The following is an 18,962-nucleotide window of genomic DNA, read 5'->3' on the forward strand; positions in this document are numbered from 1 at the left end:
ATAGAGTAAATGAGCAGGGCGGTGCATGCACGCCCATGTAGATCTGACCAGTCAGAGCAGACTAGGATTTTTGCGAAGGGGGGTAGATGTCAATACCAACCTTTTGAGATAGAGAGCAGAAGAGGCTGGAAAAGGCAATGAAGAAATGGGTGATGGTAGAAAACTAATGGGTTTTTTGAACAATAAACCATTAAAACCTTTTCTAATAGACCTCGGAAATATACATTTAAACCCGAGTTTTTGCATAATATGTCCCCTTTAAAGCCACTACGAGTAAGTCGGCACGTTGGCGACACCTTTGAACAAAAGCGGTAGTATTTTTACGACGCCAGCTGTCGTGAAGTTTTAGTAGGCTACTGCTCATTCATTTAGGAGTAAACACTGCAGTCTAGGTTCACTCCGTGAAATTGTGTATAGGTTGCTTGGCAACGCCCTCCCGCCCGCCTATCACTCTCCCTTTTTAGCTTTTCTTCATTGCATTTTCTTTTTTTTCTTTGATGGTTCAGCCCCGTTAGTCATTATGACGACAAATAACTGTCTCAAACAAGGCTCCCGCGGGACAACGTCTCAATTTGCGGGACGTGTGAAAAGTAATGGAAATGCGATCTGGTCACCCTAGAAGTTAGAAGCATTGTTATTGAAAGTGAGCCCCCCTTTTTAAATGCGTGTTTTATAATCTGGCATTTATCCGATAGCTGTGAGGAGACAGCAGTCTCCGTTTGTCTGTGTGTGTATTGGTCTGTGTGTGTGTGTGTGTGTGTATCGGGCTGCTGGGCTCAGTGGCTCTGTGAAGGTGCTGCCTGCAGTGCTTCAGCGTTTGTCTTCCTGTTACTTCAAAATAAAAGCCAACTCACGTTTGTCAAGTGAAATGCTAATGTGAAGCCAGTGAAATGCTTTTAATGTGAAGCCGCAGCCTTAATGCTCTATTTGTTTAACAGTAGCTAACTTAACTGCTGCGCGCTGATCTAAAGATAGTGTTTTTTTAATATAGAAAGCCGTGTCTCTGGCATTACCGGTGGTGACACGAGTTTATTTTGCTAAAAAAACGGCCCTTTGTCCCGCATTGTCCCGCACAAACGTAGTCTTTGTCCCACATCTGGTGAATTGGGATCTGGTCTCCCTATCCCCTTCCCTCACCTGGAGTGATAGGCTTCTCAAATCACGTTCCTGCGCCACACTGAAATCTGCGACCAATACGGATATGTGACCATAGAGCATGCACGCGTGAACCGAAAATCGGACTGGGTGTACGACCAGATCAAATGCAGTAATAAAAACTATATAAAAACGTATTTCTTTGCACTGATGGTCTCGTTTGCTGTTAAAGGTAATTTATGATTATGAGAGGAAACATGAGGCTGTTTAAAAGATATTTAAATGTTACTCGTAGCCGCTTTAAAGTAATGTGTAAGCTTTTTTTTTATTTCAACATTTTCAAATTTAATTTAACCTTAAGAGTCACCAAAAATGGGCGTCATGTCATTGACCCAAAAGTTCTCAAACTTTCAGCAGCTCTCTCAGATTTCTGTAGGGGAGTTGAATTTCAACTTTTTAAGATTTGTTAATAGACACTTTTAGGGCTGCAACTAACGATTATTTTAATAATCGATTAATCGGTCGATTATTTTTTCGATTAATCGATTAATCGGATAAAAAAAAATAAACATTTGTAAATGCCGCATCTTTATTCAAAAACTGAACATTACTTCAAATTCACAGTGCAGACTGAAGTGTCAAAACACCAGTTTATTGCTCCAACGTCCCGGAACTATTAAAAGTAATATTAAATGATAAATTAAAAATAAACTTAACTGGGATAACACAAAAAAAACATACAATGTATGATATACAGGTCCTTCTCATATAATTAGCATATTGTGATAAAGTTGATTATTTTCCATAATGTAATGATAATAATTGAACTTTCATATATTTTAGATTCATTGCACACCAACTGAAATATTTCAGGTCTTTTGTTGTTTTAATACTGATGATTTTGGCATACAGCTCATGAAAACCCCAAATTCCTATCTCAAAAAATTAGCATATCATGAAAAGGTACTCTAAACAAGCTCTTAACCTAATCATCTGAATCAACTAATTAACTCTAAACACCTGCAAAAGATTCCTGAGGCTTTGAAAAACTCCCAGCCTGGTTCATTACTCAAAACCGCAATCATGGGTAAGACTGCCGACCTGACTGCTGTCCAGAAGGCCATCATTGACACCCTCAAGCAAGAGGGTAAGACACGGAAAGAAATTTCTGAGCGAATAGGCTGTTCCCAGAGTGCTGTATCAAGGCACCTCAGTGGGAAGTCTGTGGGAAGGAAAAAGTGTGGCAGAAAACGCTGCACAACCAGAAGAGGTGACCGGACCCTGAGGAGGATTGTGGAGAAGGGCCGATTCCAGACCTTGGGGGACCTGCGGAAGCAGTGGACTGAGTCTGGAGTAGAAACATCCAGAGCCACTGTGCACAGGCGTGTGCAGGAATTGGGCTACAGGTGCCGCATTCCCCAGGTCAAGCCACTTTTGAACCAGAAACAGCGGCAGAAGCGCCTGACCTGAGCTACAGAGAAGCAGCACTGGACTGTTGCTCAGTGGTCCAAAGTACTTTTTTCGGATGAAAGCAAATTTTGCATGTCATTCGGAAATCAAGGTGCCAGAGTCTGGAGGAAGACTGGGGAGAAGGAAATGCCCAAATGCCTGAAGTCCAGTGTCAAGTACCCACAGTCAGTGATGGTCTGGGGTGCCATGTCAGCTGCTGGTGTTGGTCCACTGTGTTTTATCAAAGGCAGGGTCAATGCAGCTAGCTATCAGGAGATTTTGGAGCACTTCATGCTTCCATCTGCTGAAAAGCTTTATGGAGATGAAGACTTAATTTTTCAACAAGACCTGGCACCTGCTCAGTGCCAAAACCACTGGTAAATGGTTTATTGACCATGGTATTACTGTGCTCAATTGGCCTGCCAACTCTCCTGACCTGAACCCCATAGAGAATCTGTGGGATATTGTGAAGAGGAAGTTGAGAGACACCAGACCCAACACTGTGGATGAGCTTAAGGCCGCTATCGAAGCATCCTGGGCCCAGTGTTGCCAACTTAGCGATTTTGTCGCTAGATTTAGCGACTTTTCAGACCCCTTTGGCGACTTTTTTTCAAAAAAGCGACAAGCGACAAATCTAGCTTCTTTTCTGGAGTTATTGGTGACTTTTTCGCCGAAGCAAATATCACTTTTAACGCTTCTCAACGAGCAGCGGGAGCCTCCCGGCCCGTCCCCCGTCACAGAGCATTGACAGACGGCCCGGTCCTTGCGCAGCAGCCCCTCCCAGCTGCGGTCAGAGCAGGAGATACACCTCTCAGCTCGTGTTCCGTTAGCATCACTATTAGCAGTTAGCAGCTTTTCCCACCTCTTCTACAGTCTACGAGTAGTGCAATTCAAAATGTTATGCAGTGCTTTTTTAAACCATGAGCATGTATGATTACTGCTAGATAGGGCTGTGCGATATGACGATATTTTTCGTGTGACGGAATAAAAACGTCTATCGTTTCATATTATGCTCTATCGTTTATTTCGTCTGGTCGCAAATAATCACTGTCTTTACTGTAATATTTTGCGTCATTTGGACGACGCTTTACGTTCTTCCACACTGCACGTGGCCTGAGGCAACAACACAAACAAACATGGAGAGTGAAGGTGACACGGAGCGGGGGGATAACGAACAGGAAAAAGACTCCGACCAGCCGTCACAACATGAGGAGCTCGTAGTTAAAAGAGGGGCTACTTCTGTAGCATGGACGTGGTTTGGATATGAAAAGACTGACACGGACCAGAAAACTGTACTGTGTAAAGTATGCCGCAGACCCGTCCCGACAAAAGACTCAAGCACCACCAACCTATTTTATCACTTACGCAAGCATCACGCAAAACAATACGGAGAGAGTCTACGCATGAGATCCACCAAAGGACAGTCAATTGCTCAAAACAAACCCCAGACACAGACCTTACAAGCAGCTTTTTCCCGCGGCACACCATATGCCAAAGATTCACGGAGGTGGAAGGAGATAACGGCTGCCATTGCAACGTACATCTGCAAAGACATGGCCCCAATTTACACAGTCGAAAAACCGGGGTTTCGTGAGTTGATGCTAACACTCGACCCAAGGTACACAATGCCAAGCCGAAAATACTTCACTCAAGTCCATTTGCCTCAGTTATATCAAGAGTGTCGGGCCAAAGTAGAGGAGGAAATCCAAAAGGTATTGTACTACGCTACAACAACAGATATGTGGTCGAGCCGAACGACACATCCCTACATGAGCCTGACGATACACTTTATTCGAGACTGGACACTCTGCTGTCGGTGTTTACAGACAAGCTATTTCCCAGATGACCACACGGGAGAAATTATAGCCAGAGGTCTCAGGGAAGCTCTGGAGTCGTGGGGACTGCGTGAGGATCACCAAGTCTGTGTCACCACGGATAACGCGACAAACAACATCCTTGCACTACGGCTGAATAACTGGACACGCTTACAGTGTTTTGGTCACCGTCTTCATTTAGCCATTGGTGAGTGTTTAAAACAATGTCAAAATATATTTCAGTTAGAATAATAATTTTTATAGTTACAGCCATACATGGCAAAATATTTCTGCAATTGAGTTAATGCATTTAAACGCCAGTTTAAATGATTAAATGTGTTTGTTTGCTTGTTAAAAAAAATATATATAAATGAAAATAATTATAAAAAAAATCCAGAATACTTCCCCTGACTTTGTAAACAATCAATTCATGATTTTGCACACCCCCTAGTGCGCACCTCTATACAGTAACAATACAATATAATTTATAAATTAAAATTGATAAAAAATATAATAATATGTGTTACTTGTCCTGTAAAGTGTAATATATAAATGTATATATTTTTACATTTATCTTTTCCTAAATTTACACAGAGCGAAGTGTGAAACTACCCCAAGTAGAACGAGCAGTTGGTGTCTGCAAGAAGTTGGTGAGTGCCTTCTCTAATTCATGGAAGAGAAGACGTGAACTGGCCAAGGCTCAAGCAGAACTGGGCTTGCCTGTTCATCAGCTGATCACAGACACCCCTACCAGGTGGGGCTCAATGCAACAAATGATTCAGAGGGTCCTAGAGCAGGAGAAAGCTCTCTCACAGGTCCTCCGTACCGACAAGAAAACGCGACATCTGGTCCTAACTTGGCAGGACCTGGATGTTTTGGAGTCCATGAATAAGGCATTGAGTCCTCTCATGGAGTTTACGGATGCCTTGTCTGGGGAGCTGTACACAAGTGTTTCCTACTTGAAACCGGTCCTCCATCTTTTTAACAACCAGGTACTCAAGCCTCAGGATGACGACACTCCTCTCACCACGACCATCAAAGAGGGCATTCTAAACTACTTAAATGATAAGTATGATGACCAGACCACCGAGGAGCTCCTTGACATGGCTTCTCTTGTTGACCCTCGGTTCAAAACCACATACATTAAAGAAGACAGGGTGGACTACATCAAGGCAAAAGCTGCTGCAGAACTGGAGAGCATGGTGGCTGAACAGGCAGTGTCAGCAGAGGCAGCCTCCCTTCCATCAGCTGCAGCTGCTAGAGATGAGCAAGAGGTTCCTGCTAAGAGGCAAAAGAAGAGTTTGAGCAGCTACTTTAAAAAAGCAGCAAAGCAAAGCCAAACGGCCCCTCAGTCAAGAAGAGAGTCCATTGAAAAGGAGCTCAACCTCTATCTCCAACTGGAGGCTGGTCCAGAGACGAACCCACTGGAATGGTGGAGGCAGCATGAGGAACATTTTCCACTAGTGGCCAAGCTAGCAAATAAATACTTGTGCATCCCTGCCACAAGTGCCCCATCAGAGCGGGCGTTCAGTACGAGTGGGAAGATTGTGACATGTCAGAGGTCATGCCTCAAACCAGAAAGAGTTGACCAGCTTGTATTCCTGGCTCTCAACCTGTAAAACTAACTCCCTGAGATTCAGCAACACAAGTGCAAACATTTTGAAGCATTGTTGCCAAATATCTATTTTGTTTGCCGCACTTTGGTTGTTTTCATATAATGCTGCTATAATTCAAACTTGAAGGAGTGTTTTGTTAACTTGTTATATTCTATATATTTATATTGTGAGCCTTATTTTGCAGCTATAGTTTAAACTTGAAAGTGTTCCATGTTTACATTTGGTATTCTATATACCAATATTTATGTTAGGCCTGTATTTATTTTTGTTTGCACATTTTAGGCCTATATTTTGTTTGAAACTGTAGTTGAAAAGAGTTGAAAGTTTCAGTTTACCTTTTTGTATTTATATATTAATATTTTATATTTTGTTACATGCTTTTTTTTTAATTTGCACAAAAGTTCTAAATAAAAGGAGAAAAATAATCATGAGTAAGTTACCTTTATTTCAAAATGTAATACGAAATAGGCCTTTCCATGTGGTCATTTTATATAAACAATTTATTAATTGAATTTACAGTAAATGTGCTATATCGTGATATATATCGTTATCGGGATAAAGATTGACCTATATCGTGATATGAGATTTTGGTCATATCGCCCAGCCCTACTGCTAGACTTAACATTACCACGTTGGTTGTTTATGCGATTGTCACGTTCATAACACTAGAACCTCATCTATTCAAATATTACTGTATAAACCCCTGTCTACAAATATGCAAATTAGGCGATGACGTCATCTACAAATATGCAAATTAGGTGATGACGTCATCTGGCGACTTCTAGCGACTTTTTGGACAGCCAATAGCGACTTTCCTTACTGAAGAGTTGGCAACACTGCCTGGGCCTCCATAACACCTCAGCAGTGCCACAGGCTGATTGACTCCATGCCACGCCGCATTGAAGCAGTCATTTCTGCGAAAGGATTCCCGACCAAGTATTGAGTGCATAACTGAACATAATTGCAAGTGAAAAAAAACCTTAGCGTTGAGCCCTGCTGTTGATGCGCCGATGCCGACTCTCCGAGCACGTCTGCAAACCGTCTGCAGCAGCAGCTGACAGAGTTTTTTTTGGACTAGACGGATACTGAGTTGAAGGAGTTTTTTTAACCCAAAGACAGCAAAGGTACAACACATTTATATAGGCCTACAGTCCAGTGTTAGATATGACCAAAATACAAGCTGTGGCCGCTCACACTATGGCTTTCCGCTTCACGTGCGGAAGGCTCGCTGTGGGCGTGCATGAACCTGTCGGCGGCTGGACGTAAACAGTGCCGCGCCTACAAGTGACTTATTAATCGCGCGACCCAACGAATCGATGACCAAATTCGTTGCCAACGTTTTAGTAATCGATTTTAATCTATTTTATCGATTCGTTGTTGCAGCCCTAGACACTTTATACAACACATTGGTGAAGAAAGCTAGTGGTGAGGAATGTATTCCCAGATTTTCACAATAAGCCCTCACTACTTTTACTACTAAAACATTTGATCATTTAATCTTGCTCTTTGATGCAAATGATGCTCATGGTCCCTATGTCATTCAGTCATGTGGCAGCTCTGCATCTTAGCAGGAAAGAAAAGACTGCGGACAATAGAAAGTGCTGTGCTCAGGCACACTTAGGTGCAGGAAGACAGCTGGTCATGTGAGCAAGAAAGCTGCTCATCCAACTGGGTTACAATGGGGGGGCGGGCACACACACACAACACACACACACACACACACACACACACACACACACACACACACACACACACACACACACACACACACACACACACACACACACACACACACACACACACACACACACACACACACACACACACACACACACACACACACACACACACACACACACAGTCATAGGCCTAATATAAAAGCAAAATACAATAGTAGAAACTAAAGCAATATACTGTATTATTTCTGGAATTCTTTCATTTACCAGAGACCTGGGCTAGTAATCCAAAAAGATGTTTAACCCTGAATGCATGAGAGTGAAGGCAAGTTTCAGTAAGGTTACAGAAGTGCCAGACTGCTACTGTCTTTGACGTTTGGAGCATTTATTTTCAAGGGGGAACACATTTGTATACATTTTTTTAAGTGTTTGCATCATCGTGATGGACCACACTTAGATGCGTCGCAGGTCTATTTAAGGTGCGCCCCTACATTTTCTGCTTGCGCCCCTAAACATTCTGAGTTAGGGGCACCAGTGCTCCTAGTGAAAAAGGTTAGTCTGGAGCCCTGGTAATATCATGCATTCTGTATTGCTTTCAAATATTTATTCTCCTGTATTGTTCAATAATTTGATTTAAACTGTAAAAAAAAAAATTGGTAATTATTCATGTCTATCATTGAGAATGTAGTGGCTGGTGGTATTTTACTTGCCTTCAATCTTCAAATATTTAAAAATAATAAAGTGCATAATGAGGTTATAATCCTCATTTTGCTTCCTTTAAACTAGTGGTAGTGACTAATGCCTTGTTTCCACCGATTAGAGTGGGTCGGGTCGGAGCGGTTCAGTCCGGGTATTTTGGCTTTTCATTTGCCAAAAGTTGGGTAGGGTACGGATATAAGCGCACCTAACCGCTCTAAGCCGCTCCTAATTTCGGTACTCCTCCGTTGGGGTACCAGCCGCCTGAAAGGGTGCCGAAAAGGCGGAGCTCCACATGCCGCCCGTTTATTGGTCGAAATAATCATTTCCATCGTGTGTAGTCACCTCGGCAAGAGTGAAGAAGAGTCTTGTGTTTTGGCGAAAATGTGAGCGCAGCCCCGTTTATTGTGTGGTGTTTTTCCTCGTCATTAAATGAATCAGTTGGCTACACTGTGTCCCACTGCTACGATGTCACGTAGCTGCCGCAGCCAGCGCTGTTCGCTCACTGTCTCTATCAGTTTCACCGAGCCGTCTCTGTGCTCACAACAACACAGGGGGAATAAATAAAGAAGCGGCTGGTTTGACCAAGCAAAAACGAGAGACCGCTGGCTTGACCCACAGTTGGTACACAGCCCGATAGTTTGACCCATATTCTGGCGCTGGCTATCGCAGTCCAGCCTAACCCCCGCCCTACCAATTAGGGTAGGGTCGGAGGTGGAAACACCACCGAGATTCTTAAAAGTGAGCTGTCCCGCTCTGAGCCGCTCCGACCCCACGGTCGAAAGAATATTGGTCAAAAGAATCATTTCCACCTTGTGTAGACACCTCGGCAAGTGTAGTTTGGGCGAGGAGCCGCTACAGGTGTGTGTGTGTCTGCAGAATGCACTCTCTCCGTCATAATGACAGCCTATGTTATGATAACAGCCTACCTCATGTCATCCTGCGCAAGCGCAAAAGTACGGCAGGTCGGTAGTCGGCTTGGTGTGTCTTCGCCTTAAGACTCCACATCAATGTGGCAACACAACTTATCTATCAGCTCAGACAGCACAGAGAAAAGTCTGATGAATGCATGAGAGTGATGGCCCAGCCAAGTTTCAGTAAGTTTACAGAAGTGCCACACTGTTACTGTCTTTGACCTTTGGAGAAACGCATTTAGTTATTTTCAAGGGGAAAACACATTGTATTTATTATTTCAACTATCAAGTTTTTGTAAAACAGCATGCTAGTGTTTCGCCTACCCGATTTATTTTCTGAATTTTCAATGCTGCTTTATTTTTATGTTTTAAATTGGGAAATGCATGTTCCAACACAATCAATAACTTCTGTATAAAGAAATCAAGCAAGTAAGCTAATAATAACCATTAATGAGTTATAGGCTATCGCATCACAGTAGGCCTATGGTCCACAATAATCACACAAAAGCCCCCCATTCAAAACAGTATGTGTGCACAAAATGTGTACCTTCACATAGCAAACAAAATTGCACAGTGTCTGTTGTATTCAAATAAACATTTTTGTGCGTATTGGCCTCTGTGAGCAAAATACCCCCAAAATGTTTGCTGCGTTACGTCGCGCCTCCTGTAACCCTGTCCGGTGACCACCTTGACTAAGACATTTCCTGCGGGAAACACTGTAGTCTATGGAGTCAACAGGTAGATCCACACATTCCTTTTAAGGTCATGTGTGAAAGGGGCTATAATAATCTTGTGGTCAAAACTGAATAGCCTCCTATTCAAGGTTAACACAAATCTGGCTGCAGTGCCACATTTACCAAATAACAGAAATCAAACAAGTAAAGAGTAAACTGTATTACCTTACAACATGTTTTTCTCTGACCTCAAAACAAGCACACCAATTACCATCACTCCACAATCTCTTGTCTACTCACCATCATCCACCCGCCGGGCCAGTGGATCCGAGTTTTACTGGCCCCTTGTATATTTTCACTGGCCCTGCAGACAGTTTTTTTCTTCTTCATAATTTAGTGTCAATAATTATAATAACTGTATTAATAAAATAAAGAAAAATAACCAAATCTAAAGGGAATATCTATACCGTAACAGTATAGTTATTCCCTTTAGATTTGGTTATTTTTCTTTTAGTTAATTATATGAAATATTGATATTGCTCATACACATAATATAAAACCAGGCAAACATATTGAATTTGAAGCCTACAACTGAAAGTATGTGGAAGGGGTGGGCCAGTATTTTAAAGTCCAATAGTTTGATGATTGTTTTTATTCTTGAATTTGGGCAGTTTAATGAATAGTTCACCTGCAGAAGTCATGTTCAAACATAAAATAAATAAATAAGAGATTAAGGTCTGATCATTCTTTGTGGTGTGGTAGGCTGTTTTTATTACTTTCTCTATATGCATTAGGGATGTGAATGTGTCGACCGAATGACCGGTTTTCCACTTGCGCTCAAGTTGACTTTAAAAATAGAATAGAAATCCGAAAATCAGGGGGTTATGCCGTTTTTTTAATAGGAGATTTCACCGTGTATGCAAGTTCACGTCTGGTCGTGAGCGCGCTGCAGGAGCGTCACTTCAGCATGAAGTGTCAGCTTCACATAAGAGTCCGGTGTGGGACCATTTTTTCAAACTATTGATAAAAAACAATGCAGTGCAAAATATGCAGCAAAAGTTAAACGCTCGTCTGAGACTATGACGTTAAATCACCTTAGAAACACACAATGCCTTCGTCCGAGCATAGCAGCGTTTCACCGTGAGATCTCGCCAGTGAGTGAGCCGTCACGCAGATGAACTGTGGTTTGTGGCTAAAATAATAACCGGGGATATTCCCCCCATTAGCAATTTCAACGGGAAAGACTTCCGCGATCTGATTGTATGTCTCGAGCCTGAAAACACAGTGCCATGTCGGCAGACAAACTGCGTGACTATAGGAACTGTCCAGTGAGCCGAGTCCCTCCGTTGGTTTCTGTCTACAACCGACACAATCACCGGAGACGCATTCACAGCGTTTAAATAAAGCCTCTCATTTGTATTACCATTGGGGCTTGCATGCAAATACTGTAACATTACGGCGGCAGCTAGGGCTGGGCGATATGACGATATCATATCGTGGACGATATGAAAGTGTCTACCGGGAGAGATTTGGCCATACCGTTTATATCGCGGAGAAAAAAAGTTAATGTGGGGGGAGCATATATGGAGCGGGAGGCAGCTGTCCCTCCGAGTCCCTACAGTTACACTGCAGTTACACCGCCGCGCCACACGGGGGCTCTGCAGCAGAGTTCTGGGCTGCAATACAGCTTCTCTACCCGCAACAGAAGAAGCCTCATCTGTTGCTCTAGCTGTCTAGCTCATGGTGTAGCTTCGGTGCACCGTCACTAAAGTTAACAAACCAACTCCGTGTCACGGTGGCAGAGCAGCTTTTAACGGTCAAAAATGTAATCCAGGGTTCAACATAACTTTTTTTTCCTACTGGCCCGCCGGGCCAGTGGATCCGAGTTTTACTGGCCCCTTGTATATTTTCACTGGCCCTGCACACACTTTTTTTTCTTCATAATTTAGTGTCAATAATTATAATACCTGTATTAGAAAAATAAAGAAAGATAACCAGATCTAAAGGGAATATCTATACTGTAACAGTATAGATATTCCCTTTAGATTTGGTTATTTTTCTTTTAGTTCATTATATGAAATGTTGATATTGCTCATACACATAATATAAAACCAGGCAAACATATTGAATTAGAAGCCTACAACTGAAAGTATGTTGAAAGAGTCGGCCAGTATTTTAAAGTCCAGTAGTTTGAAGGTTGTTTTTATTCTTGAATTTGGGCAGTTTAATGAATAGTTCACCTGCAGAAGTCATGTTCAAACATAAAAAATAAATAAGAGATGAAGGTCTGATCATTCTTTGTGGTGTGGTAAGCTGTTTTTATTACTTTCTCTATATGCATTAGGGATGTGAATGTGTCGACCGAATGACCGGTTTTCCACTTTCGCTCAAGTTGACTTTAAAAATAGAATAGAAATCCGAAAATCAGTGGGTTATGCCGTTTTTTTAATGGGAGATTTCACCGTGTATGTGAGTTCACGTCTGGTCGTGAGCGCGCTGCAGCAGTGTCACTTCTCCATGAAGTGTCAGCTTCACATATAAGAGTCCGGTGTGGGACCATTTTTTCAAACTATTGATAAAAAACAATGCAGTGCAAAATATGCAGCATAAGTTAAACGCTCGTCTAAGACTATGACGTTAAATCACCTTAGAAACACACAATGCCTTCGTCCGATCACAGCAGCGTTTCACCGTGTGATCTCGCCAGCGAGTGAGCCGCCGCGCAGATGAACTGTGGTTTGTGGCTAAAATAATAACCGGGGATATTCTCCCCGTTAGCGATTTCAATGGGAAAGACTTCCGCGATCTGATTGAATGTCTCGAGCCTGAAAACACAGTGCCAAACTGCGCGACTATAGGAACTGTACAGTGAGCGGAGTCCCTCCGTTCGTTTCTGTCTACAACCGACACAATCACCGGAGACGCATTCACAGCGTTTAAATAACGCCTCTCATTTGTATTACCATTGGGGCTTGGATGCAAATATTGTAACATTACGGCGGCAGATAAAGGAAAAGCGCAGTTATCATTTTCTGCGCCTCAACCTCTGCTGTGGGAAGAAAGAAAGGGGGCAGAGTAAGTCGATTGATTTGTCGACTTGCAGGCGGACGGTAGGCAGCTCTGCCAACGGTGCCTGTCAAAACGCCCACGCATCGGTTGTCCACTGGCCTTTCATTAAAAAATATATGTTATATTAGGTTTATTATATTGAGTCTTAAATAAACACTGCTTTCATTACGACTCAGAACGCGCATTTCAATGAACCATGATGCAGTCTACAAAAAGATACTGAACTGTGATTGGCCAGTCACTGGCCCGGGCGGGACAGTGACTGGCCAATCAACTTGCCCTGCATATGATTTTACTGGCCCCGGGCCATCGGGCTATACGTTATGTCGAACCCTGTAATCGGGCAAAGGAAACTTGTTTGCTGCTTCAGCGTGCTGTTGCCGTGACGCAGAGTTGGCTTGTTTTAAGCCGCAAACTACATGGGTTAGCTCTCGTGAGCTAGCTGGCTAATAATGACATCTTTAGCCTACTCGGGGCTTCACCCCTGTGCTGTTATTGTTGGAGACAGCCAGCAAGGCTGGTTTTATGTAACTTTAAAACATGTCAAACTTGAAAATATTATTTGTGTTGAAGCTGGAGTTAAAGTATTACCAGACATTTGCTCATTAGTTAATTTTGACAGCTTTTTTAAATGAAGATGAGCAAATACTGCAGGAAAATTCAAGTCTTTCAATATTTTGATATAGGCTACTATCAATTGGAAAATGTAGGCTCTTTGGTTGATGCTGTCATTTTTATTTTGTGCTGACTGACTAAAGCCAGACTGGTGTGGTATTTTGCACCAGTTTTTCTTTTGTATGGAAATTTAAGTTCCAAGCAAAAATGAAAATAATCTAATGTGATTAAAGTTCAGTACGGTTATTGTAATCCATTGAAAAATACTATATCGTGATCCATATCGTGATATAAAATTACCTATATCGTGATATAAGATTTGGTCCATATCGCCCAGCCCTAGCGGCAGCTAAAGGAAAAGCGCAGTTTTCACTTCATTTTCTGCACCTCAACCTCTGCTGTGGGAAGAAAGAAAGGGGGCAAAGTAAGTCGATTGATTTGTCGACTCGCAGGCGGACAGTAGGCAGCTCTGCCAACGGAGCGAGAGTGCGCCCGCTTGTTGCTCCGCCTGTCAAAACGCCCACGCATTGTTTGTCCACTGGCCTTTCATTAAAAAATATATTTCATATTAGGTTTATTATATTGAGTCTTAGGGCTGGGCGATATGGACCAAATCTTATATCACGATATAGGTAATTTTATATCACGATATGGATATATATATCACGATATAGTATTTGTCCTTTAAATTCAATGGATTACAATAACCGTACTGAACTGTAATCACATTAGATTATTTTCATCTTTTGCTTGGAACTTAAATTTCCATACTAAAGAAAAACTGGTGCAAAATACCACACCAGTCTGGCTTTAGTCAGTCAGTGCAAAATAAAAATTACAGCATCAACCAAAGAGCCTACATTTTCCAATTGATAGTAGCCTATATCAAAATATTGAAGACTTGAATTTTCCTGCAGTATTTGCTCATCTTCATTTAAAAAAGCTGTCAAAATTAACTAATGAGCAAATGTCTGGTAATACTTTAACTCCAGCTTCAACACAAATAATATTTTCAAGTTTGACATGTTTTAAAGTTACATAAAACCAGCCTTGCTGGCTGTCTCCAACAATAACAGCACGGGGGTGAAGCCCTGAGTAGATGCTAAAGATGTCATTGTTAGCCAGCTAGCTCACGAGAGCTAACCCATGTAGTTTGCGGCTTAAAACAAGCCAACTCTGCGTCACGGCAACAGCACGCTGAAGCAGCAAGAAAGTTTCCTTTGCCCGATGACATTTTTGACCGTTAATACCAGCTGCTCTGCCACCGTGAAGAGCCAGAGCAACAGATGAGGCTTCTTCTGTTGAGGGTAGAGAAGCTGTATTGCAGCCCAGAACTCTGCTGCAGAGCCCCCGTGTGGCGCGGCGGTGTAACTACAGTGTAACTGTAGGGACTCGGAGGGACAGCTGCCTCCCGCTCTATCTATGCTCCCGCCACATGAACTTTTTTTCTCCTCGGTAAACGGTATGGCCAAATCTCTCCCGGTAGACACTTTCATATCGTCAATGATATGATATCGTCATATCGCCCAGCCCTATTGAGTCTTAAATAAACACTGCTTTCATTACGACTCTCAACGCGCATTTCAATGAACCATGATGTAGTCTACAAAAAGATACTGAACTGTGATTGGCCGTTACTGGCCCGGGCGGGACAGTGACTGGCCAATCAACTTGCCCTGCATATGATTTTACTGGCCCCGGGGCCTACGGGCCATGCGTTATGTCGAACCCTGTCATGGTATTCTTTTTAACAGCTAAATCAAAGATATACTGTTGATAAAAGTCAAAGAAGAATTCATGTTGGACCATATTAGTTTTTTTGTCATGTCAGTCTTAAGCAGTGTGTAAGGCTGTTTTTTGTTGTTGTAGTTGATTTTGTTTTACTGGTATTTAAAAATAGTACTGTACGACAGCTTGTCACACAAGGAAAAACTCATTAAAACTACTACACCAAAATATGTACAGTCCACCCCTAGGAACATGTAATAAAAGCAAAGTAGCCTAAAGCCAGGAGGAAGCTATATAAAAGTGACGGATTGCTCAATGCTTGTGTGTTGAAATGGAGGCATCGGGCATGTGACCTACACATGACTGATCAGCACTGTCACACCATACCACTGAAAACTGAGTCATGCTAAACAACAAGTCAAGCCGAAAAGTCATTCCTAGAACGTAAACAGCGGGGCTATGCTATTAAAGTATGTTTGCTAATAGAAGCGGGGTAACACAATGACACACACTTTGTACAACCATCGGCAACCGGGTAAGCGATGTCATAAGAGAACCCTTGGTGTCGAAACATATTAGTATTTGATGAATGATCAACTAATGCCGGTTGATATTGGTGTAATTTTAGAAACTACTGTTAAGCACAAAGAGATCAAGACTAGCGTTACAGTAAGCAGTCAAAGATCAACAAGGCACCTTAGCCTTGTATTAACTCCATACGAGCATGAAATGCAGCGAACCCAAATAAATCACTAAAGCTACTGCGCTAGTCCAACAGCTGGCTAACCATGTCATTCTGGAACACTTTGTTTTTTAAGATATCAGCTGATGAGTGTTTCACATCAACATTCCACACATATCCCTGCACAATGTCGACAGTATCTCAGGCACAGGTGGATAGAATGGATCATGTAACTTGATGTTGGCTAACTAAAGCTAGCTCTGCTAATATTTACTTGTTTGCCAACTCTACTTGTTAGCGCATGGCTAACCTCAGCTAGCTGGCAAAGTAATTACACAACATTCTTGAGTATTATACTTACTATTCGGGATTCATTGTTGACTAGGTGTATGGTGTATCCCTTTCCGTGAAACGGCTCTTGTATCCCGTCTATAGATAAACAACGCTGTTAACAGAGGATCGGTGGCTAGCTTACACTGCTCCCAAAACCACGGCCGGCTAGTTTTTTCTCGGTAAAAATCCAAAATGGCTGAAACTTCAACCAGGAAACCGATAACATTAGCCAGCTGGTTAGCAAAATCGGGAATAACACGAAATACGTAGCTTGGTTTCTCTGCTGCCTTGTCTTTTTAAAGCAGAATGTCAAGTTACACGGCCGTAGACCTAACGCGTATAGTGATAAACAGAGGGTTTGGCTCTTCCTTTTCCTCTCGCTCAGTGTGTGTCGACTCGTTACTGCAACGAACAGCGAACTGTCAAGTCCTGCCACGAATGACGTCATTTAGTGAAACGTGGCAAAGGGTAGCCAGCTAGTTCCCCGTGTGGTCAAAATACACTATGCACTACACCCGGAAATGTCGGCGCAAACCTCGATGAAGTTTATGTTGTACAATTTGCGCCTGCTCCAACAGAGAGGCTTTTATTTAAAAAGACAATTATTTTGTGGGGCTAGATTACAGTCTTGAAACAGCAGCTGCTTTTTTTATTACCATCCAGTTCCACTAACTCAGATTGAATTTATCATTGACATTTAGGCTAGTTTCTCGCATTCATCATTAGTGTTGTTAAGTAGGCTACACTAAAATCAAATATAGGCTAGGCTTTATAGATATGTTCAATAATGTAGACTAATATAAATGCCAACACGTCTCTTGATAATTCAGACACATCATCTCATGACAAAGTTTTGTGTAGACATTTTTAGGGACATATCCATTATTTCAAATCTACAAATCCATCAATGGTTACTACCACATACATCACTGTAGTTTCTATGTATATGGTTACATTTCTCCACTGAAATGTTTGCAGTTTCCCAACCGATTTCCAAACTATAACAAAAGGATGCAGCACACACCTCACTGGGAAGGAAAAATACAAGGAGATAACATATGCAAAGCATATTTTCAAATGATTTAAGATAGATATAATTAAACATTGAATCTACACTCAATGACAAATTAGTTTGAAAAATGTCTTTGAAAATTTCAGTTAGACCTATTATTTTAAACACACACACACACAGCAAGACATTGTGTACAGTGTTTATGTTTAAAGTAAGAAGAGATGCTGTCCATTTTGTGTTGACCACAACATAATTTTTTCAACATCTGTTTGTGATCATCCGAGGTATGATCTGTTGTCCGTCTGCTTGTCTGTAGACAACTCATGATGAAGGGCAAACATGATGAGAAAGGCAGATGAGACTTTCCAACAATCCTTCCAAGGTCAAATTTGCTCAATTAAAATTGTATTAATAAACTTAAAAATCGTGAAAAAAATAAGGAACAAACACACAAAACACTTTTATACATAAAACTTTTCTTTCACAGCAGATTTGTTTTCCCTCATCATAATCTGAATGACTGTTTCAACAGAGAACAGTGCAAACCAATCCTCCCTCCAGTTTGAACACCATTTAATAATATAAGGGTCAATATTGCTGTAGGGTTCCTTTATACCTTCACAATACTTACAAATGTTGGACTTAAATTCTATTATCCTTTATGATTTTTCGTAAATAGTGGACCCTTAAGTTGTGGACATATATATTTACTGAGCTCCGACACCATAGATATTCAGGTAATTATGATCTTATTTTCAGAGGAATGAGTGTGAGATATATCCACCCTGTCGTGGACCTATACACTGCTCGGCCAATAAAACAAGTCACACACTGAAATATCTTGTTGGACCATCTTTAGCTTTGATTACGGCACATATTCGCCCTAACACATTTTGATAAGCTTTATTGGCTGCTTAGAACCTAGTCCTGACCAACTGAAGCAACCCCAGATCCTACTGTAAACTACCACACAGGCTTGTACAGTAGGTACTAGGCATGATGGGAGCATCACTTCATCCACCTCTCTTCTTACCCCGATGCACCCATCACTCTGGAACAGGGTCAATCTGGTCTCATCAGACCACACAACCTTTTTCCATTGCTCCAGAGTCCAATCTGTATGCTCCCTGGCAAATTGAAGCATTTTATCATTTAATATTACTTTTAATAGTTCCAGGACGTTGGAGCAATAACCTGGTGTTTTGACACTTCAGTCTGCACTGTGAATTTGAAGTAATGTTCAGTTTTTGAATAAAGATGCGGCATTTACAAATGTTTTTTTTTTTATCCGATTCATCGTAAAAATAATCGACCGATTAATCGATTATTAAAATAATCGTTAGTTGCAGGCAGCCCTAGTGGTTTCTTATAAAATGTTGCCCCAAGTCTACAACATAATCGAATAATTGTTAAAATGAGTTGCCACCGCAGAATTGTCATTTACAATAATACCATTTATTTTCAACAGTATGCCACCACTCTTTGGTTTTTCCTTCCCAAGAAGTTTATCAATGCTTTTCCACAACATTTTACCGTTCCCTTTTGCTTCTCTAACGATTTCAAGAAAGAAATGTGCTTTAGCCTTTCTA

The 18,962-nt window shown here is 41.7% G+C and overlaps 1 protein-coding gene across 1 annotated transcript in view; it reads right to left on the reverse strand.

Moving 5' to 3' along the window:
• Nucleotides 1-16,786, reverse strand: part of LOC307257947 (ras-related protein ORAB-1-like) — a 29,381-nt gene extending 12,595 nt beyond the window's left edge. The window contains exon 1 of the mRNA XM_080037313.1: nucleotides 16,390-16,786. Coding sequence (XP_079893439.1) covers nucleotides 16,390-16,403 — 14 coding nt within the window. The 5' untranslated portion in view covers nucleotides 16,404-16,786. The remainder of the gene's footprint in view (nucleotides 1-16,389) is intronic.
• Between the last annotated feature and the right edge of the window lie 2,176 nt (nucleotides 16,787-18,962).

The sequence above is a fragment of the Ammodytes marinus genome, assembly GCF_949987685.1.
Source record: "Ammodytes marinus genome assembly, chromosome: 11".
In the NCBI taxonomy this organism is placed as follows: Eukaryota; Metazoa; Chordata; class Actinopteri; order Uranoscopiformes; family Ammodytidae; genus Ammodytes; species Ammodytes marinus.